The 23480-nt window shown below is 41.7% G+C and overlaps 1 protein-coding gene across 2 annotated transcripts; it reads left to right on the plus strand.

The window, feature by feature from the left end:
* The first annotated feature begins 585 nt into the window (after positions 1-585).
* Positions 586-22646, plus strand: LOC311030712 (uncharacterized protein). Of its 2 annotated transcripts, none has more exons than XM_084036649.1 (14): positions 586-822; positions 8625-8683; positions 8802-8870; positions 10066-10116; positions 10233-10316; positions 11424-11538; positions 11687-11698; positions 12652-12690; positions 14745-15131; positions 17446-17469; positions 17636-17766; positions 18461-18532; positions 19122-19172; positions 21070-22646. In XM_084036649.1, the coding sequence occupies exons 2-14, from the start codon at positions 8651-8653 to the stop codon at positions 21151-21153; spliced, it is 1152 nt and encodes a 383-aa protein (XP_083892775.1). In that variant the 5' UTR covers positions 586-822; positions 8625-8650; the 3' UTR covers positions 21154-22646. The 2 variants fall into 2 exon arrangements, with proteins under 2 accessions (XP_083892775.1, XP_083892776.1); XM_084036650.1 differs by having other exon boundaries at positions 14748-15131.
* Positions 22647-23480: the final 834 nt, after the last annotated feature.

Consider the following 23480-nt stretch of genomic DNA (forward strand, 5'->3'; position numbering starts at 1 on the left):
CTCTTTTGACATACTATGTCAAAAGAGGGGATTTACAGCTAAGTGTTAAAGTCATCTGCAGCTAACTACATTGTTAGCTTGGTAACCTGTCAATCAGCAGGTAGCCCCGCCCCCTAAAGCATCCCCTGCTTTCTGGTCTGTTGGACTCTAAATGGACGATAATGTACTAAATGAACATCATGCTGGATTGAAGAAGACTTGAAACTAGAGATTGAGACCATAAACTCATGTTTACAATGTTTACTGAGATAATACATCAAGAGAGAATTAGGACCATTTTCTCATAGACTTCTATATAATCAGAGAGGAGTCGCCCCCTGGTGGCCAGCAGAGAGAAGTAGGACCATTTTCCTCATAGACTCTCATAGGCCAGCAGACAGAGTACAGGTTTAAGGCATTTCAGGTTTGGCTTCACTTCAGTACCGGAGGTGATTGCACATTATAGGGTAAAGTTCACCCGCTGAACGGCAGATAAGAGTATGTGACGTTTAGGAACAGTGGAAGCTCCTCCTTCTGTGAGAGGGGATTTTAAAGTCAAAACGTTTCCTTCCCTCATTGGGGTTTAGGAGGGGGGAGGATGGAAAGTCCTCTCGTTAAAAGACGAAAGTGAAAGTAAAAAGGGAGAATGTTAAAGGACTCGATCTAATCAGACGTCTTGCAAACGAGCGCACGCTGAGGTGGGACACACGGTCTCCGGTGTTTTCACCATATAGACACATGTACCGAGACCAGCACCTGCTGGATAACAGTGGATTAAAGGAGGACCGAAGGGGATTCGCGTGTTCCTGAACGTCGCAGTGATTTGTGGGGGAGACAATAAAGGTAAGACGTGTGTGTGTGCGCGTGTGTGTGCGTGTTTGTGTGTGTGCACGCGTGCGCTGATGTCATCAGATGAAAACCTCTCGGGACTATTTGGATTGAATGTTAAGGAGGTTTACATGTTTCTGATCGTTGACCTTATTAATCAACAAGTCTGGCGTACTTCCAGAGCGCGTTTCATATGACCAGCGTGGTCATAATGTATTATTATTATTATTACATGTGATTAATAAAAAGTACAGATTCTAAAATAAGTAATATCACAGTTGGAATATTTTAATCTGCTTTTAAAAGAAGACCCAGATGTAGCAGACCTAGCATGTGTGTAGAAAGCTCCAGAGAACCGGACCGTGAAGGCACCACAGACTGATTACATTGTTTAGTGTTCAGATCTTTTAGTTTGAGTTCAGATTGTTGTGAATGATCTCGGCTTTGTAAAGAGATTCAGGCAGGGTCAGCCCAAGCCTTTTAGGGACCCGAAGTAGAATTTGATTTGGGGCCCCATTCCCACCACCGTGGAGTCACCTATTATGTAACATTATAAATCACAGTGACGGATTATGAACTACTGTCGCCCTGGGCACAGATGCATAAAACCCCACCCCCACCCTATTTATGCAAAAGTGTCTAGCTGTTGCATTTATTCAACAACAAATAAGCAGTACCCACAATGCACTGCTACATTCATAGCTGTAATGTCACTAGGCTTGTTCGGGATGGTCTTGGCTTGGCTTGACTTGATTTATCCCGCCGACGAGAGCTGCAGGTGTCTGAGGGGGCGGCGGGCTATAAAAGAGACCGTAGCCAAACGCCGTCAAGTCGGACAACAAAGTCAACGTGACTATAGTGCTCAAGCGATAGAACACAGCAGCAAACCAAAGAGGATATGTTTTATATGTATATATTACACACATACATAAATACATACACACACACACACACGCAAGGCAACATGTGGAAGGCATTCTTTTTTTCCCAGTATATTTGTATTATCATTCTATGTTTGTATTAACCAGACCTCACATATAATAGGCCTACTCACAACACAATGCACGGAACTTTAGATCAAGCCATGAGATCAATGCGACCAAAATAAAAAGTATAATTTCACCACAAGGTGGCCGCCGAGTGCGGACCTGAACACAAGTCATTGAACTTTTAACCAATGAGAACCATTCCACTGTAGCGGAGGCGTGGACAAGCCAGTTGCAGCCACCGTGGACCGCGCTGCCAAGCGCTGCAAGAAGCGCCTCTTAAAAACTTGTTCCCGCGATGTTTTGGGTCACGTGATATGGTCGCGACCCTGTGACGTCTTTGCAGTCGGCTGCTAAGTCGGACACAATTCTAGCCATCATGCATCGCTTTCAACCCACAATACATCACGTTAGGTAGCGCGCTGCAGGCGGCTACATCAAGTCGAATTCGCCTATTCTCTCTCTGGCTGCAGTGGAATAGTAAAAAAAATGGCCTTTTCCTCGACCTCGGGGGGGAAACCGTCACGGGGTTAAGGAAAGGTGGGAGGAGAACTCATCAGGATTTAGGAAAAGTGGGCCACGGTGCTCACAGAGTCCGACTGGACTTTCACTAAGCTACGTCATTATAATGCTGCTGATGATTGACAGCTGATGATCGACACCGGTGATTGGCGTGGGTCTCTGCTGGAGAAACTACAATAATGGACTACAAAAAGAACCGCCCACTTCTCCCCATGTTGTTGGTTTTATAAACAGCTCGGACCGGCTTCAATTCCAGCTGGTTCAGGTCCAGCAGCTGGTTCAGGTCCAGTAGTTCCTCCTTCCTGCTGCTGTTAAAATAGACTGTGCTCTGTAAACCAACAGCCCAACACTGTGTAATAATGTTAATCTTAAATATGGACAGTTAGGTCACAAATATCAATCTATCAATCAATCAATCTTTATTCCAGACACAGGGGCGGTCCATAGAAGATACATAAAAAAAGACATACAGACATATAAATATAATAGGTAGTAATACATATCTAAAAAGTCATAGACAGTCCATAAAAAGTTCAGATAATATGATTATGATTTAACTTTAGTTTAGTTGTCAAACATTTGTAAAAACACCATGAAATTATTACATACATTTATCAACACAATTCCAATGACTATATGTCTGCATGAGAGTAATATGTAAATACACATCGTTTGTTTTCATGAACGCCGAGGTGTGCGGCAATTTAAATGTCACTCTCGCAAGGAATTGTGGGCGGCATATTCTCCTTTACTTTCGTAAAGGAAGGTCCGTTGTATCCGATGCTAGGAAAGGAAAGGAAATCTGAAAGGAAGTATTGGAGCTCCTTTCCTTCAAATTTAGAGAATTGGAACGCACATATGTATATGTACACTCAACAAAAATATAAACGCAACACTTTTGTTTTTGCTCCCATTTTTCATGAGATGGACTTAAAGATCTAAAATTCATTCCAGATACACAATATTACCATTTCTCTCAAACATTGTTCACAAATCAGTCTAAATGTGTGATAGTGAGCACTTCTGCTTTGCTGAGATAATCCATCCCACCTCACAGGTGTGCCACATCAAGATGCTGATCTGACATCATGATTAGTGCACAGGTGTGCCTTAGACTGTCCACAATAAAAGGCCACCCTGAAATGTGCATATTTTTGCTTTATTGGGGGTCTGGGGACTCAGAACCAGTCAGTATCTGGTGTGACCACCATTTGCCTCATGCAGTGCAACACATCTTCTTCGCATAGAGTTTATCAGATTGTCAATTGTGGCCTGTGGAATGTTGGTCCACTCCTCTTCAATGGCTGTGCGAAGTTGCTGGATATTAGTGGGAACTGGTACACGCTGTCGTATACGCAGGTCAAGCACATCCCAAACATGCTCAATGGGTGACATGTCCGGTGAGTATGCTGGCCATGCAAGAACTGGGACAATTTCAGCTTCTAAGAATTGTGTACAGATCCTTGCAACATGGGGCCGTGCATTATCTTGCTGAAACATGAGACGATGTTCATGGATGTATGGCACAACAATGGGCCTCAGGATCTCATCACGGTATCTCTGTGCATTCAAAATGCCATCAATAAAATGCACCTGTGTTCTTCGTCCATAACAGATGCCTGCCCATACCATAACCCCACCACCACCATGGGCCACTCGATCCACAACATTGACATCAGCAAAGCGCTCACCCACACGACGCCACACACGCTGTCTGCCATCTGCCCTGAACAATGTAAACCGAGATTCCTCCGTGAAGAGAACACCTCTCCAACGTGCCAGACGCCATTGAATGTGAGCATTTGCCCACTCAAGTCTGTTACGGCGACGAGCTGGAGTCAGGTCAAGACCCCGATGAGGACGACGAGCATGCAGTTGAGCTTCCCTGAGACGGTTTCTGACAGTTTGTGCAGAAATTGTTTGGTTATGCAAACCAATTGTTTCAGCAGCTGTCTGAGTGGCTGGTCTCAGACGATCTTGGAGGTGAACCTGCCGGATGTGGAGGTCCTGGGCTGGTGTGGTTACACGTGGTCTGCGGTTGTGAGGCTGGTTGGATGTACTGCCATATTCTCTGAAACGCCTTTGGAGACGGCTTATGGTGGAGAAATGAACATTCAATGCACGAGCAACAGATCTGGTTGACATTCCTGCTGTCAGCATGCCAATTGCACGCTCCCTCAATGCTTGTGGCATCTGTAGCATTTTGCTGTGAGACAAAACTGCACATTTCAGAGTGGCCTTTTATTGTGGGCAGTATAAGGTACACCTGTGCACTAATCATGATGTCAGATCAGCATCTTGATGTGGCACACCTGTGAGGTGGGATGGATTATCTCAGCAAAGCAGAAGTGCTCACTATCACACATTTAGACAGATTTGTGAACGATGTTTGAGAGAAATGGTAATATTGTGTATCTGGAATGAATTTTAGATCTTTAAGTCCATCTCATGAAAAATGGGAGCAAAAACAAAAGTGTTGCGTTTATATTTTTGTTGAGTGTATGTATATGGAGCTGTCCATACTATGACCTTCAGTACAAGATAGACATTTACATTTAGGGCATTTAGCAGACGCTTTTGCCTAAAGCGACTTACAATAAGTACATTTGTCAAAAGAAAGAAACAAAGAAACCACAACATATCATTGCTGATAAAGTAAGAGCGAAAAAAAAGTAAGAGCGAAAAAAAATAATGAGTAAAGTAGTAGCTCTTCAGCAAACATACCTTAAGGCCCCGTCCACATGGAAACGTTTTTTGTGCGTAAACGCACAAGTCTTGTGTGTTTCGGCCGGCCGTCCATACGCACTTTTTTGAAACCACCTCTCAGGGTGAAAAAGAAAAAAACGACACCCCTCCGTTTCGTGTTCGTTTTCATGTAGACAGCAAAAATGAATACGATGACGTCATCGGCCTGCCCCTCGACCCTTGAGCCTGACTTCTTGCCCCGCGACGTCTCGTAACAACAACAACAACGGCGGCCTCCGTGCTCGTAGCAGATATTCTGCTCATCTGTACGACGGCGTATCAGGGCCACTGTATGAAAAAAACGGAGCCGAGAGAGGGGGCAAAATTCTGGGAAAAAAGTCGCAGATTTGCTACTTTATTACGATGCTAACAAACAATCACTAGCGAAATTGCCATGAATGTATTTAGTTTTCTAATTAATCCATCACACCGTGTGACAACGCCTCGTCAAGGTCCTTAGGTTGACGGCTGTTGATGCTTTGATTGATTATACGGGCCAAATTGTCATCTTATGGGTGTTTATTGATTGGGTGGTCGGGTGGAGATTAGCCGTAGCTTTCACGTGTTGCCATAGCAACGGCAAACATCTCCGTCTCTTCTTCTGCATTTTTGTAGCAGAAACAGCGCCACATATATGCCTGGAATATGTACTACAGCGCACTGAGTCGTTTTCAGTGGATTCGTCTGGATGCAGATTTTCTTGAAGTTTGTTTTGCTACGTGTGGACGGCCCCTAAGTACAACAGTGCTATGATCAAATAGGTAAGAACATGGAAGTGCTCTTTTTGGGGGGGGGGGGGGGGGGGGGGGTTGTTAGTGGGTCATGCTATGCAGAGTCGAGGTGAAGTCTGAACAGTTGAGTCTTGAGCCTTTTTCGGAAGATGGCAGTGACTCTGCTGTCCTGACATTGGTCGGGAGTTCGTTCCATCACTGAGGACCAGAACAGAGAAGAGTCTGGACTTTGCTGAGCGACATTTGTTTGATTTCAGCGATGGTGGTACCAGCCGGCCAGCTGAAGTAGAGGAGCGAAGTGCTTGCTTCGGGGCGTGTGGTTTGACCACTGTTTGAAGGTAGATGGGTGCCGTTACATTGATGGCCTTGAAGGCCAGTGTCATCGTCTTGAATTGGATGCATGCTGCAACAGGGAGCCAGTGGAGGTCATGGAGGAGGGGGGTCACATGGGAGAATTTGGGTAGATTGAAGACAAGGCGCGCTGCAGCGTTCTGGATACGCTGCAATGGTTTAGTCGCCGAGGCCGGGAGTCCAGCCAGGAGAGAGTTGCAGTAGTCAAGGCGGGAGATTAGCAGTGCTTGGACCAGGAGTTGCGTTGCATCCTTTGTGAGCCCAGTGATCTGGTGTATAATGAGAACAGAAGCTGTCCTAGTACTCAGCCTTGAGGGACACCCATGTCCAGAGAACAGGGTTTGTACATAGAGCCATTCCATGTGACCTGAAAGGTGCGTGAAAGATGTCGTGTAAGATGTCTTGGAGAAGAGACGAGGGAATCGGAAACTTTGCTGGTGGCAAACATTATCTCTGAAGTGACCATGGAGCAAAATTTAGATGTATCCAAACATGTTTTACAGACGTTGTGTAGGTTTAATGTGTGATATCCAACTGTATGAAGTCCCTACAAATTATGTCACAATCACGTCTGAAATTGTGTCTTTTCTCATTTTGTCAGGATGTTGTTTTTGGCAATGAAGATATTAAAGAGGAAGTTGAACAAGAAACTACAAATTTGGTTGCTAAGCTGCATTCAGTCTCTCTCTCACCCCAAACATTCAAAACATGTTCCACTTTCTCTGCCACGACCTGCAGGCGTGTGCTCACGTGTTAGGGCCATTGTGGGTAAATATATATATATTTTAAGATGGAGCATGGAGATGGGGGCGATTTTCAACTAAAAAAAAACGTGATTATTTTCTGAGATTTTTAAGTCATAACTTAGTGAAGAAAAACCTCAATGATTTTAGATTATTGTAAAAAATATTACAGGAAAGCGTTTTTTGGCAAGGAACCACATCGCTATACTTTGCTCCATTGGATCAACCTTATCGCACAACAGAGGCTGTTAAACACTGAAGCACTGTCAACCGCAAAGTAAAGTGCAAAGTATGTTCATTCATTGTGTTCATAAGCACAGAAAGAATGCAAAAAATCACGGGACCGTTGCCTCTTTCAGAGAAAGCAGAAACCTCCGGGTCTGAAAAGTGATGCCCACGCTGAAGTGCCTTAAACTGGTATTCTCTCTGCTGGCCATCGGAGGGCGACTCCTCTGGTTGCAAAAAGGAGTCTGAGAAGTCTATGAGAACCTAAGTCTGACTTTGATTTATTATCTCAGTAAACATTGTAAACATGAGTTTATGGTCTCAATTAGGGATGCTCCGATCAGCATTTTTGGGGGCTGATCCGATCAGGAATCATAAATCGGCCGATACCGATCACAGAATGGATGGGAGACTAATAATAATAATAGTATGCGAAAATCCGCTGCCCGCTTGTGGCCACTTGCACGCTCAGCTCGTCTCCTGTTGACTACAAACATGTGCGCATGCCGGAGGAACCGGACGGGAACCGGACCGGTACTTTTATAATAAAAATGCAGCTGTGTGCTTTCACTGCCCGCTCGCTCTGCTCCACTCGGTTGGCTGTAATTAAGCTGACGAACGGTTGACGTTCTTCTTGCATGTGATGTTGATACTTCACCTGCGTGGTTTGCGAAGTTCCGCAGGTTGTATTTTCAAACAATCAAAGCAGAGCAGCGCTCTGATCCACAGACACGGGACGAGCCGACTGTGTGCACAAGGGTGGCTGTAAGTCCATAAAAGCTCACCACGCGTCACTAGCGTTGTTTACACTGGAACTTTGACAGGCGCCATGGCCATCGTGAAAATCCCACCCTGCGTCAGGTGCAGAAAAACGGTCTCGGGTAAAAAAATATATAAATATGCGATTGGCTTGTCTGATCGGCACTTTGACCGATCACTGAAAAACCTGTTTAGGGTCCATTTCGGCCGATAACGATCGGCAGCCGATTGATCGGAGCATCCCTAGTCTCAATCTCTAGTTTCAAGTCTTCTTCAATCCAGCATAATGTTCATTTTTACATTATGGTAAAATAACTGTAAAATAGACGATGAAGCAGGGGATGCTTTAGGGGCGGGGCTACATTGTCATTCACAGGTCGCTACCAATGCAGTTAGCTACTAAGATGACTTTAACACTTAGCTGTAAAGTTGACCTTGAACTATAAGCAAACTTTGTTAGCAGCCTCAAACCGGAATCCCAATGGATCCAGAGGCTTCAAAGGCTTAGTCCACAAACCAGTGGGTGACATCAGGATGACCTGTATCCCTACAGTGAAGTAATTGTTTCTTTTAATGAGTGACCTCACCACAGACTATTACTACGGTATTACTACGGTTTGAGATCAGGTTGTATTTAATTGTAACTCTTTCGGATCCAGTCTTGTATTAGTTTGTGTGTGTTAAAGAGCCAAGGACGGACCTGAATCGTTCTCTATAATTTGCCTTCCGCCCTGTTTCTGCTTCTTCTTCCCTAGCGTGAGTGGATGTTCACAGCGTCAGCATGAAATCTTTGGGATGCGTGACCCTCTACTTCGTAAGTGAAATGGGAGTACAAATATAAATGATCATTATGTGGATTACGTACTTGCTGTCTCTCGATTTCCCAGACTATTAAAAACAGACCTTTTTCTAATGCTGCTGTTGTATGCTAGGTGGTGTTCCTGAGCATAGTCAACCTCTCAAAGGAGAGCTGCCTTGACTACTACGAAATGCAGGAGTGGGTATGTATTCATAGTATTTTATTCAGTGTTTTTGTTTTTTGTTTGTTTTATGTCATAAAAAAACATCAGACTTTCACCCAGAAGACCAGTGTTCACGTTCAACGTTAACTTACATTTTAAATTATGTACTTAAAGGCAGAGTAGGCCATTTGTAAAAACCACAGAGATTTTGACTTTGAAGGCCTCGCCGAACCAAAAAGGTCCCACCCCCTTCATTCAGACCTCTGTTCGAACCCCTCCCCCAGACAAAAAACTAGTGATCAAGATCAGCAGAGTGCAATCAGGAAGTAAGCATTGACAGACAGACAGGCCGAACAATTATTTTCTCCGATCAAACGTTTTTGATTGGATGAGTTTTTTACAGTCCTGCCACAGACACAGATGACATTTTGTTTTATGTCAGAGCATTATATGTATTCATGGGTATGTTACAAGGAGTTCAAGTAATATAACAGAAAGTGTTTCTGAATGGAATCACCTACTGAACCTTTAAGTTATGTAATGTTCATTAGGTTTTGCAATATTACGCAACTTCTTTAACTTTCATCAAAAGCAACGTGGCTTCCTTAAGTATGGAATAAATACACTTACTTTAACCACAATATTTTATGAAACCCAACCAAGTATGTTTGTTGCCTAAACCTATCCAAAGTTGTATGCATGTCACAAGTGCAAAAGTGACATGAGAACTCCAACCTTTTTGAAGCGTAGGTCCAACCGACCAAGCTGCCTCATTTTTGACGAGTTGAGTTGAGAACGTGATGCTTTTTTAAATTCTGCTGTTGGCTGTGTGGAACAAGAGATTGTCAAGTTCTCCACCTAGCAGCTTTAAAAAGTGCTAATAAATCTTATGGTCCCAATCATTAGTCTTTGTCATGACTTCCCCGTCTGTGGCATTGAGCCCTGTGCTAATTTGTTCCTACCGAAAATACAAGTGTAAAAAATGGTTACAGATGGGTTTTTTTGTTGTTTTTTTTAAAGCTCAGTCATTTCCTGGACACTGTAGTTGAGGAAACAGGTGCTTTATTATTTCCCACAGAGTGCCATATGTGTGGCCAGCACAAAATAAACACTATTGGCAGTGGTCATAAGGTTCAATAGTTTACTATGATTGGTAACATACTTCTCAAAAAAAGTCATCATGAGCTAACAATAACAAAAAAATGATAATGTCTTCTGTTTGTCCATTTCCAAGGGAGGAAACCTGAGTGACACTGTGTCGCTGGTGAAAATGAAGGATCCAAAGGTGACTTACTGAAACAGAGATGACCTGTTGGGATTGAATGTGTAAAAGCATATTACTGAATAGTGACTGGACTGAGCTGTATTTGATCAAGTGTACATGCGCTCCTCCCAACACAGGACACAATGGAATGTACTTTAGAGAGTGAGTGCCAGCAGAAGAGAGACATCGCATGTCACTTGCTAGAGCACTGCTTTGAAAAAGTGAGTGAACCAGATCAGGACTAGTGTTCATTTTGTCTTTATCAGGTACAAAGTCCTTGTTAGTTTTTATCCTAGTTTGTTTCGTCACATTTTAGAAGAATAAAAGTCTTGCCATTCTATTCTTATTAGAAACTATTTTAGTCTACTTTTTGTCTCAGATATTTTTGAGTGTTTTTTAAACCATTAGATTCATTTTGATGTAGATTTTAGTGATTCTAGTCTAACCAAATTATATATTTGTCATTTGTAAGATTCACATTTTTATTACCTAATTAACACGTTAAATGATAAAGAATACAACTTAAACTGCTTGTTTTAACGTGAATCAATGTAACTTATTATGAGCTACTATGCTACTATAACGTTAGCTGGCTTGTCAACAGCGCCGTTAGCACTGCTGTAGCTAGTTGATGCTATTTTAAATGCTGTAAAAGCTGTTTCAGGGCTCTGAGAATAGCACAAAAACATACATTGTAGCTTGAAGTCAAAGTTTTCCAGCTGAGCTGCTGGCCCTCATTATGAAGTCATACATGCTAGCTAGCCACCTAGCAGTGTCCCCTCGTTGAGAGATGCTAGCCAAGCTAACGTCCCGGCTCAATCCTGCTTCGTAGCATTGACGCTTGTTAGCGTTAGCGCAATGAACTATACAACACAGCCTGCATAATGTGGCTTTATCACCACGGCTAACTTGGCTGTTAGCTTAAAAAAAACACCAACCTCATATTTTGACCAAGACACTAACTTTCATAAATTTCGGGGTGGTTAGACTTAACATGTGGCTTCAGGTTAGCGGTATTTTTCCAGAAGTTTTTTGTTTATGAAGCGCATTCTAGTCTCATCCTCGTCAACAATATTGCATATCAATGTAGCCACAGTCACTGTTTAAGGACATCGGTGCTGTCTCATTATCGTCTAAGTCACAGATTTTTTTTAATTTACGAATATATTTCGTCTAGATTTCGTTGAGGAAACTAACCAGGACTTTTTACTGCCTTCTCCTTAACGTTTCTTCAAGACTTCAAGTCTCAACTGATTCTGACATTCCATGACTCGCTTTTCTTCCAAGCTGATGAATTACTGTTGTTTCTTGATTTTCCCCCGACATAGGATCCAACCGAGAAAAGTGAAAAGTGTAAAGAGGCAATTTCTCAGAATTCTTCGACTCTCGTCTTCTACCACTTCATGTGCTTGTCGGCCAAAGCTTTCAGCTACAATCTTGAAGGTACCTCATATACACATACTATAACAGTCAGTGGTGACGAGGCATGGCAAAATATCATGTCACGATTATCCCGGCCAAGATAATTGTGATACTAAATCATTTTATATATTTACAAACTTTTTTTCTTTTTTTCTTTTGTGCATCACAGCCTGCCAATACGGTGAGTGAACATTCTTGCTTTGGTGTGGGTGGCGGCCCGGTGATGAACATGTTGAGAAGTATGTGGCATGTGGGTCTGTATTTGTCAGCCTGTGTAGACCAGGCAACAACCTCCGGGTCTGACAAATCAAGCCAAGGCTGAAGTGCCTTAAACTTGCATTCTCTCTACTGGCCATCAGGGGGCAACCCCTCTGGTTGCAAAATTAAGTCTGATTGCATGCAAGTTTATCGGCTCATCCATCCTCCATACTCACTTACAAGGGAGTTAGTTCTATGTAGGGGTCTCATCTGGGGGGAAAAAAACAAAAAGCTTTTCCTCGGGTAATTTTCTCTGTGCCGTTAATTTTGTTTCTGCTGATGCACAATTAAAACTTGCCAGATCTACGGTGGCTAGTAGAGCACCCATATTAAATACAGACATTTTTTGGGGTAATAAATACATAATATTGTAATTGTATTTGTTGCAATGATGCCCTGAATATGTCTATGGCTTTTATTGTGATAGGTAAGAATGTGAGGAGTGATATATTCCTTACATAAGCGGATTTTCCCAAATGAATAAATAAATACTTTTTGCAGCACTCTATTCACGGAGTGCTATATATATATGTATATATATGTATATATTTTTTTAATTTTTTACTTGCATGAATGGGATGCATGATGGTATATAATGCTCTGTTAGTGACCATCAGTTCTGCACTTTTCAAGATTAATTGCGGGATAATTTGAGTCCAGGTTATAGGTCTAATAATTGTCACTCTACATTCAGACAGCATTACAACATGGAGAACTCACTCTATATCGAGAAGTGAGTGAAGATGCCAAACTTGAGGCTTCAGAACCGAACTATGTCCACTTCTTATATAGTATAGTATCGTAGTATAGAAGTATAGTCCATGAAGGTTTGCTTATACAATTCATTGATGTAATATTGTTTTGTTTTTTCGTCAGACACTGTATGCCAGCTTAATACAGAAATGGCATCCACTGGTAAGTTTAACTTTAATTTTGAGGTGGCTGAGAAGGGCATGTTAATGCTGTGCATTTTAAATCCCAGAAGTCGTGCTTGCTGTTGCAAAAGTGCAGATCTTCGTCTCCCCACACAGTAACAAGTTCCAAATGCACAACAAGCTTATTCACTCAGAGAACCGTGGATACATGAACCTTTTGGTTATTGTTGCGTCTGAAGTGTTGCAGCCCTTTTCTTCATGTTCGTCTCGTCTTTATTTTTTTTATTTTTTTTGGCAATTGCTTACGCATTTGGGCCATTGTGGGAGACAAAGAGCCAAATGAGAAAAATACTTCTGTGTCAAAATGAAACTGAAAGTCTAAACTGCAAATGCTTTTTAAAGACACAGTGATGTATTTTATGCAACACACTGCTGTCTTTAGTTCTTTTTATACTATATTTTTTCTCATACAGCCTTCTGTGAAAGACTGTGCTTGAAAGGCGTCACAAACAGATCATGCTGCTTTTAAGAATTGGAGGTTTTTGCTACAACAACAGCAAAATACACAAATAAAAGAAGAGATACAGGACAGTAATCAATACAATATGGTCCTTTAAACTCACAGAAACAAATTGAATTACAGGAAAATTACAGCAAGTGGTGAACAAAAGATAGCGTTAAACATGGTGGATGGTTCTGGATGCCGCTTTCTGTTCGGGTCTGGCACCATCACCTTCCCCCACATCATAAGCAATGTCAGCCCTGGTCGCCGCCTTTCCCGTCTATTCCTCTTCCTCAATTCCAGGTTTATTTTGCATTTTTAAGTGTCTTCCCAAGAAACTGCAAGAAACTTGTGTTGAACATCTTAAAATTGAAACCTTTTTGACGCTTTTGTCTAAGCGTTCACTTTTCAGTGTGTCGCAAAAAACTGTACTTCCCTCTCCTTAACACTTGAATGCATTCTGAGCGTTACTGGACCTCCTCCTGGTAGAGGAGGAAATATCGTATGTGTGTTCCACTGTCAAATGAGTTCTATCAGTAGCTGCATTGACAAAGCTGTTAATGTTCGACTTTAGATATTGCTTTAAAAGGTACAAGAAACTTTATTGAGAATTGAACCTCTTCCATATATGTAGGCATTAGAGCTTAATTCAAAGCATATTTTTTTGTATGTCTATTCATTCAGTTTTAACCCGGTATTTCTGCACGGTTTCAGATGGCGGTTACGCTAAATTAATCAGCGGAAGTGCAGAATTATGACAGATCACAATTGTTGATATTATCTAGACCAGGTGTGTCAAACTGATCCAGTAAAGGGCCGCTGTGGCTGCAGGTTTTCATTCCAACCAAGCAAGAACACACCTGATCCAACCAATCAAGGTGTGAAGGCAAATCAGGTAGGTGAATAAGTCAAGTCAGGTGTGTTCTTGCTTGGTTGGAATGAAAACCTGCAGCCACAGCGGCCCTTTACTGGATCAGTTTGACACACCTGATCTAGACACACAGGTGAAGAGAAGCTAATGTTGCTACCGATTACAAACGGGCCCGTTGGTGAATGTTGGCTGGTTATCCACGCATTTCCAATAACCCCAGAACATTGTCCACATGTATTGAAAAAATGATAGATGTAATCATTTCCAAAATTCCCAACATATTTAGCAATCAGCGATTTGCTGTCCAGCCTTTGGCGCACAAAGAGAGTCACTTTATTCAATGATAATGTCATTAAATATAATGAAACACACCAAAAGCCTCTTCTGAAAACTTCAATTGAAGCTTTGAATGTAAAGTAAAGTTAAAAAAAAAATAAAACATTTAGAACAGCCCTCGTATGTAGCCTGTAGGCTACACGTGAGGTAATGTGCAAACAGCTCTGCTCAAATAAATTTGGCATGTCCAGTTTCTTGTACCTTTAAATCCAGCCTTGAATTTGAATCACTGCTACAACTATTAATGATTCCCTCTGTATGTCTTCTTCTTCTTCTTCTTCTTCTTCTTCTTCTTCTTCTTGATATACTAAAACTTGTATTGCTTATAGTGCCTGCCATGCCCACATTGTAAGATTGTATTACTGACTGACTGACTACCTTTCAGCAGTTTTTGATCAGACATCATTGCCGCCATCAGTAACAACGACACTGCAAGATGCAACAACAGAAACGACATTATTGACACCGACAACAACAGCAACAAAAGTATTGCCATCAACAACAACAGCAACAAAAGTATCGCCATCAACAACAACAACAACAAAAGTATTGCCATCAACAACAACAGCAACAAAAGTATTGCCATCAACAACAACAACAAAAGTATTGCCATCAACAACAACAGCAACAAAAGTATTGCCATCAACAACAACAACAACAGCAACAAAATTATTGCCACCAACAACAACTGCAATCACAGCATTGCCGCCAACCGCAATGACGCTGGCACCAGCAGTCACGCAGAGGGTTAGTGGAGACAATGGTAAGCTTTGTAAATCTCACCTATACCATGGCCATGGGAGATGTTCTTTTAAATGGTCCTCATTCTTTTATTGATAGGATTTTTTAAATAAAGAACCTCAAATATATTTCCTGTCAAGAGTTTAGCTAACTATCTAAATTAATGCTTTCAGTGCATAAGAAATTGCCAAAAAACTGTACTTCCCTCTCCTTAACACTTGAATGCGTTCTGGGGCTTTACTGGACCTCCTCTTCCTGTCATTGTCTTTATTTCTTTCATCTGTGTTTTCTATTGCTGCTTTGTCCCTGACACCAGCTAATTGAAATATTCAAACAAGCAATGAAACATTTCGCCAAATTTGCGTCTGTCATGCCAGTCACGCCATCTACAATTTACAAGTCTTTGCATTGATTTTATATGTAATTTGGTCATGCGAATAATTATCTTTACGTTAGGTGTAAACGTCTTTTAGAGTTATTTTTTAGGAGTTTGGCACTCCGTCATCCACGGTGGGGCTGACATTCCTGGATGCTTGTCATACAGAAACTTGGACAAGTTGTTCAAAATGGCAACTTATGCTTCATCTGAAGTGTTCTAAAAGGTTCTTCCTGAAGGACTGAAGTTGTACCCAGAACCATTTGCTTCTGAAGAAACCTTTATCGAACAAACTGTTATTCAGGGTTCTTTATTTATTAATTTAAGGTTTCATAAAGAACTCTCTTCAGGGGGTTGAGGGGTTCATATATATATTTCATCGTAATGAAAATACACTGTATCAACCCTTTGTCTGCATTTGTAATTGTCTGTTCCTACCACATGTTCCTGAATTAAAACAGAAGGAAGTAGCTTAAGAGTAAAGCCCTCCTCTTGCTTGATTTGATTGGCTGCCTGGGCCAACATTGACGTAACATTGATGTAACATTGACGACTCAGCACCTGGTGACGCGACGAATGGCGCAAGAGAAAAAACATTTTTTGGGGGGGTGACACATTTGCGCTTGACTCATTTCCCTTTAGAAGCAGCAACGTTTCTGGATAGAACCTCCAGAAAGGGTTCTGGATGGAACTATTAGATAGCCAAAGAAGAAGCTATTATAGGGGGTTCTGGGTGAAAACAAGCAGAGATGGTTCTATTTATAACCCTTTAAGTTTCTACCTACAGTAGAACCCTCTGAAAGGTGGAAGCTTTAAATGCTGTTCTACCAGGAACCAAAAAATGGTTCTCCTTTGGTGACAAGCTGGAGAACCCTGAATGGTTCTAATAAGCACCTTTAGTTCTCAGAGTGTAATACCATGATTTATCTTAGAAAAGGCTTCAAGGATGTGAACTAACTAACGGTATGAGGCCATGGTATTGGAGTGACAATGCACCAATTGGTTACCTCAGGGTGTACTTTCACTACTCAAAATATATAATATATGATAGCTGAGCTGAGTATTGCAGTCTGCCAGCTGAGTGTTCCTCCCCTGACACCCCCACAAGAATCAGAGTAAGACATTTAATTGTCATACCCGGCCAGCGGTTTGAGGGGTGATGTCATCCTGCCACCCCGCCTCTCCAGCCCTTAGTAGCAGAGAGAGTACGTGGGTTTGTTGCCCTGTGGTAACCAGCAAGACGGTCACAAAGCCATTTCCTTTCATCTACACACTACTGTATGTGCACATCCCACATCTACAGCTGTGGTCGTATAGGAATCCACGGTTTTCCAGCGGTTTTCCAACAGGCTATATCTGCATGGCTCTGGCTTTCACAGTAGGGGCTGCATGCCGAGAATGTCTGACCTTTCACTAAGCAAGATCACTCACTTATTGTTATTTATGAAATGAATATTTTAAGAGAGAGTAATTTTCTTGTTCCGATACTTTACAAGAAGAACTCCCAAGATGTTGCTTTCATATAACTAAATAATAATTTACTCTGTTTTTCTGTATTTGTAAATAATACACGTATTTGTCATGTTTTGCACTGAAGGTTTGCAGTTGTACTAATAGCTTGTTTTTTCATCTTTCCATGGGCCAACGTTGATAGGTGGAACAGGTAAGCTTTTCACCTTTATTCAAATTGGTATATTAGTCAAAAACAGTGACAAATGTGATGTGGCCCCCTGCTGGGTAGGGGATGCTTAAGAGTCCCGAGGAATAAGCAGGCAGTCAACGGGTGTATAGAACAGGCAATAAACCATAAATCAGTAGTGAAGTATTATTATTGACTGCATTACTAGAAAAACACCCATATTTAGACCGCCACCTTTCTTGAAAAAAAAAAAACAGTTCACATTGGTGAAGGGAGACCGTGTGTAAGTTTGCAATTGTACTGATACTTTTTTTAAAAATCTTTCCATAGGCGCTAAAAATACAGGCACCAAAGGTGAGTTTTGAGTTGCATTCATTGAAATTGTAAATCGATCATCATCGCTCTACAATTATTGATTCCGTGTGTAGATAAAAAAAAAAAAAAATTCCCATTAATTTATGATGTGTGTGTCTTTTTGGTTCGCTGACATTAATGTCGTCTCTGATCTCCTCTCAATCAGACACCTCGATCCATAGCATTTTATACCTGCTATCTGTGATCGCCAACGTGATCCTAGTAGCTTGTTGCCTGATTCTAATGGCTCTTTACCAGCGGCTCTACCACAAGTGTAGGCAGGAGAGGACACCGTGGGTGAGTGTGAAAAGGCATATGTATTACAATATTTGTGTTGCTGTAGATGGCAGTCGAGAGCATGGGCGTCGCAAAATAATCATTTTCTCAAGTAACAGAACTCCACATCCTGGTAATAAACACCAACACAAGTTCAGGACCAGTCACGCTTTTATTGATCAGCACGGGGAACCTCGTTACGTCGGACTGAAATGAACTGATTTGCAACTGAAACAGGATAGGATGTGCTGACCTTTGACACGGTAGAAATGGGGGCTAATGATTTTAAAAGTCTCTGGTTCAACAAAGCCGGGATGCTTCTGTAAAAGGAGACACCGTTGAGACGTTACGCTGCAAACCAAAGTTCTTTATAATTGCGGCATATCAAGGGATCCCCTCTGTGTTTGCAGCGTAATGTCTGTGTAAAACGGCCTAGTGAGTGGGACTTGTCCACCCTCGTACGATGGGTCCGACGGCCGTGGCATTATATTGCCGTCAGACAGCCCTTTCAGACACAGAACTGAAGCTGCTATCTCTATCTCTTTTCAAATCCACAAGACTCCATTGACAAAAACAGCAATTTAACCTCACAAACAGGAGTTTCTGGTCCAACGCTGCCTCGATTGGTTAGTCTGTTTGTGTTCAGGGTTTTGAAGGTTTCCGAGTTTCCAAAACTCTATGTATTGCATCAAAGTGACTGTGATTTCTTTTTCAGGGTTTAACCATTGAGTCAAATGCAACATTGGCAGGAGAAGAGCCAGGAGATCAACCAATGATAGAGTTGCAGGTATTGAAAAATGAACCGCTGACATGTGTTGATCCTAAAACGAGGGGGTTTAGGATGAAAGGTCATCTAAATGTGATGATGAAACTTGAAGCCCCGCTGTCAGAAACATAACAAAAGACAAACACACGTTGACTGCAATTCACTACACAATGTCTAATTTTCCCGTCCCTCGGCACATTTGCTCGGCTTGTTTCTCTGATGTCTTAACATTCAGATGTACGATGGCTGAAAAATGTGGCTTTAAAACTGGATGAAATGTCGGTTTGTGACGGCTCCAGGCAGACAACAACATTATTATTCTAGTAATGCATTTAGCTTTCTATTGCAAACATATTTGATCTTTGGACGGTTATGCCGTCTGCCGGCATCACCTCATATTCCTGTCCTCCTCTGCTCCACTAACATGATCCCCGGTGAATGGAACATAACCAACCCTGACCTGGTGATCACATCTAACTTTGACAACTACATAGAAACCAAACTGCGAAAGCCTTTTATTCCTCAAGAGTAGGACGGCTGGTTATGTATTCCAAACCCTGTTCCTGCATCCTCAGACGATGTGTACCTTCAACACTTCTCTCTCTTTCAGTCGGACACATCTTCAACAAATGGGGATTCAGAGTCCAGACATTTAATGCAGGTAATTATGAGTCACAGTGCAGAATATCTTGAGTACTGTATTAGGCTTTTCTCAACGGGGCATTTTGAACCTTGATTGATCTTCTTCTTGGTCATCTGTCTGTCTTTCTGGGTCTGTAGCTGCTTATCTCTCGGTTAGGTTGCATACGGTTGTCTTGTCTGAGCTTGTTTGCATTTCATGTCGAGTGCGTTGATAAGGGTGAAACCAGGCTGCATGCTGGGTAGAGCTGCAGAGATACTCTGTATCTCGAAATGTTTTACATCATATTGAACCCAAGGCAAGCTTCATCCTGCTGTGGTCTGCCTGCCGGCCCCACGGTGCGCCAGGAGGTCTGACAAAGCGGCAGTGTTTGACCCGGAATGACAATGGGCTGTGCAGCCTGCTAATTGGCTGAGGGTTACACCCCCATGTGGGGTCCAAACACTCTTTTCTGAAGCCCAGAAAAGTACCCGAACATGGCAAAATGAGAAGAAATGTGAAAATACAGGCAGATACAGACACCAACACACACTTCTCGAGGTGGTGGGACAATATATTGAATATATATATCGTGATACTCCCTGCTGCCATACATTATCAATACAGTGGTGTCAAATATCAATATTAAAAAACACTTCAAACATTTAAAATTAAATTAATTGAAAAACTTTTGAAAAATATTGTTATGTCTGTATTGGAATGATGGCACATGTAGACATGTTCAGTCAGTGTGTGTGTGTGTGTGTGTGTGTGTGTGTGTGTGCGTGTGTGTGTTGCCGACTGGGACTTTAATCTCAGTTCTAGAAACTGACACCACAATACAGTGAATAAACAGCATACGATTAATTCCTGCTTTTGTCTTTTCACTGCTATTTTTTCTCCTTCAGATACACAGATATCATGATGCATATCGTAGATGATTATCTCGCAATTTATCGTATATCACGATATCATTGTTAACGTGGGCAAAATATCGGGATATTATCGTATTGTGAGTTACTCTGTGATTCCCAACCAGAACTTCTAGTGGATCATGTGATTGTTGAGAGGGATCCTTTTTGTAACAGTCCTGAATCATAGAAAGACAATAAGAGTAGAATGGTGATTGAACTATTTTCAGCAGCTGTTTGGCTAGTAGAAAAGAAAATGGCGAATTAAATAAAAAAAGTTGTCACTCATCTGACGATATCAATGTTCTTTCCTACAGTGTGTTAATATGTGTGTGATGAAGCATTAAGTTGTTAAATTAGACTCATTTATTCGGTCTCTCCACACATCGTAATGTTACCGATAGTCGTCACCTCTGTGAGTCCAACAGTTAAGCCAAAGGTCAGTTACCTTATGTGGAATTGGTCCACCTCAGCGTTCGCAGGGGCGCAGGTGAAGATTAAAATGGTCGCCGCCCTCACCATCCTGCTACATTTATTTGAATGGGAATGTCCTTTCTACTCTTATTTGACTTCTTTGGTCTGAACATTGTTTTCCAGGAAATTGCTGCGTCTTGTGTGGCTACGTGAGCGTAGCCTATAATGGTATAAACGTACTTGCTTCACATCGACATGTCACTGTGACATGTTTGGATGCTAATGCCAGCATTGAGATCACCGCGGTGCCTATACAGCCTCACAGAGCTGCTAGCATGGCTGCAGACCTTGTTAAAGTAAAACGCCATTCAAGTCTAATAAGCTTCCGTAAGGTGATGGGAGTGAAATGAGATCGGCAGGCGGGTTGTAGTGATCCATCGTTGAAAAGATTAGCTGGTTTAATTTGGTTGGTACTCATTGATGGAAGCATGCGTCATATTTAGTTTTACAGAAAGAAAAGTGTATTGGATTTTAATAAAATAATACAAAGTCATTTTTCAGCTTTACTGTAATGGATGGACACTTATTTCTCTCTCTCTCTGTTTGTCATACAGCCTTCTGGGTGTCAGTCTGTCATCATACATGCCGATGATGTAACTAGCAACTGGAGTGCTATTGAAGAGGGCGGGCAGCATTAAGGGCCAGGTTGCATCATGGCCTCTGTATACTCTAAATGCAGCTGTGGGATGTAGCCAAGTGTCCGGATGCCAGGTGGATCAGCCGTAAACTCCTGGTGACGGGACAGAAGATGCGAACGCAACAAGATGGAGCATTGCCCCTGAACTGGAGACCGCCTCTTATAACCAGGACCGCCGGATTCGCCACAAGGAGTCGGTCACCCCGTCTCTATTCGAGACTGGTCATCAGAAGGAACTACACAAAGAATTATACATTTGTTCTTTTAAGTTAAAAATGCTGATGTGATGCGGACAGGTAACATGGGATCACCAACTAGGACAGATGAGACCTGACTATATATATATATATATATATATATATATATATATATCACAGAGACCTGACTATATATATATACTGTATATATCACAGTATGGAGGGTGTCTGAATGCAGCTTTTGTGTTACATTACTTCACTATACAGTTTGCTGTATCGAGTTTTAATTAACAGCTTTAATATGACACTTTTACTCTGTAATCCAACTGATCAAGCTCCTCATAAAGAGTATGCATGAAAAAGTGTGCTGCACAGTTTGTGAAGAAAATAATGCCGTCACCGTCGGGAACTCAATTGCATGCCACTGAGTTTGATTGTGTTGAACATGCAGTTGTCGTGCGCTGAAGAATTAACTTTTGAAACGCATGTTCTGTGAAGCTGCTTGGAGATTTCATATTATTGAGCATTAGGAAGTAAGCTATCTTATAATGTGATGATCCCATCCGGTCACAGCATTTTAACCCAATGTGCATAAGCTGTGAAAACGTGCTGTAGCTGATGTGAAATGCACATTAATAGAAGTGCTATACAGTCTTTCTGTTTAATGTTGTCTTGTAATCCTGCCCTTTTCTGGTGCCTTTTCTTTCTACAGTAATGCATTCACGGTTCATTCATGTTGTAAAACTAAGTGTGAAGCTGTGTTTTTTTGTTGTTTTATTTTTTAACAGATGGAAGAGGATTGTCACGGCAGGTCTGTGCTCAGGTTAATGCAAGCTGCAGGAATCTCATTGGTTGATATATACGTCAGTGGTCGGAGCCTATAGTTGAACAGTAAGGTCGCAGATGACGAAGAACGACTAAATTAAACCAATAAAAATGCACTAAAGTGAAATTTGGCCCGATGTTTTTTTAAGTAGGAACTATGCTCCATCTCTGTTTATATTATTTAACTTCTGTAGCATTTTTTTGCGATGTACGTATATTGTCAAAATGTGAAGAAATGTAATCTTACTGACAGTTACTATATTGTGCTCAGAATTTTGATGTGATCTCGAATAATTATGAAGGGAACACTCCAACCACACTGGATAGATTTAAAAAACTCCATGTAAACCTGGTCCAGTCACCCAGTTCACTGCCATATCTCTCTGCTCTGTGTTTTTTCACTACCACTGGACGACAGCTTAAAGATGTCCACAAAGCATGATATTTATTAATAATAAAGTCATGAATTGATGTTGGTCGTACATTTCCCTTAATTTCTTTATTAAACTAACTGTTGTGTTGTTTCTGAATACAGCAAAGAGTAGCTTTGTCAGGTTTAGGAACTAAATATCATGGTTTGAGTTCAAATAAGCAGCCTTCATGATTTAGAGTGATGACTCGTAGTTCCATCCATCCATCCATCCATCCATCCATCCATCCATCCACTCGTAGTTATGTCACACAATGATGTAGCCTGGATCATTTTGATGAGACAATGCTGACTTTTGGTAACTTATGCAGCCTACCTGCTTATGTAACTTACGTGGCCTACGTAATTGAAATAGGTCAACACTGACTTTGGTTGTTGGAACTCAAGGTTTGCATCCATGAGATAATTCATAGATGAGGATTGAATGGCTAGATGCTAGCTTGTCTGCTCTTTGTTGCTGGGAGGTAGCATACAGTGGGTTTATCTGAGTTTGTCATACTGACGAGAGTCATGGGATTTGAGTACTTTAGTTGTTACTGATGGTTGAGATATAAGTGTTACGCCCCGGCCTCGGGACAACATAATGTTTGCACTCTCCCTTTTTCCCTAACTCCTAGAGATGATGAAAACCAAAACAGGATGCAGTCCGAACACAATTTTATTTGAAATAATGGTCGTAAATTTCAGGGTGAGTACGGCCTACACGACAAACAATACTCTTTATTTGAAACTATCTGCCCTAACAATAAAAAGAAGAATAAAAGAAAATGGGGGGCATTAGCTCAGGAGGTAGTGTGGGTTGGCTGGCAACCACAAGATTGCCGGTTCGATCCCCGGCTCCTCCTCCATTTCTGCACGGTTCTCTAAAAACACACC

Source organism: Eutrigla gurnardus (genome assembly GCF_963514095.1).
Source record: "Eutrigla gurnardus genome assembly, chromosome: 20".
Lineage (NCBI taxonomy): Eukaryota > Metazoa > Chordata > Actinopteri > Perciformes > Triglidae > Eutrigla > Eutrigla gurnardus.

Coding starts and splice junctions, on each gene's coding strand:
- LOC311030712 (XM_084036649.1), top strand. CDS start 8,651: ATGAAATCTTTGGGATGCGTGACCCTCTACTTC. Junction 8,871..10,065: donor ACTACGAAATGCAGGAGTGG/GTATGTATTCAT, acceptor TCCATTTCCAAG/GGAGGAAACCTGAGTGACAC. Junction 17,767..18,460: donor GGCAGGAGAGGACACCGTGG/GTGAGTGTGAAA, acceptor TTTCTTTTTCAG/GGTTTAACCATTGAGTCAAA.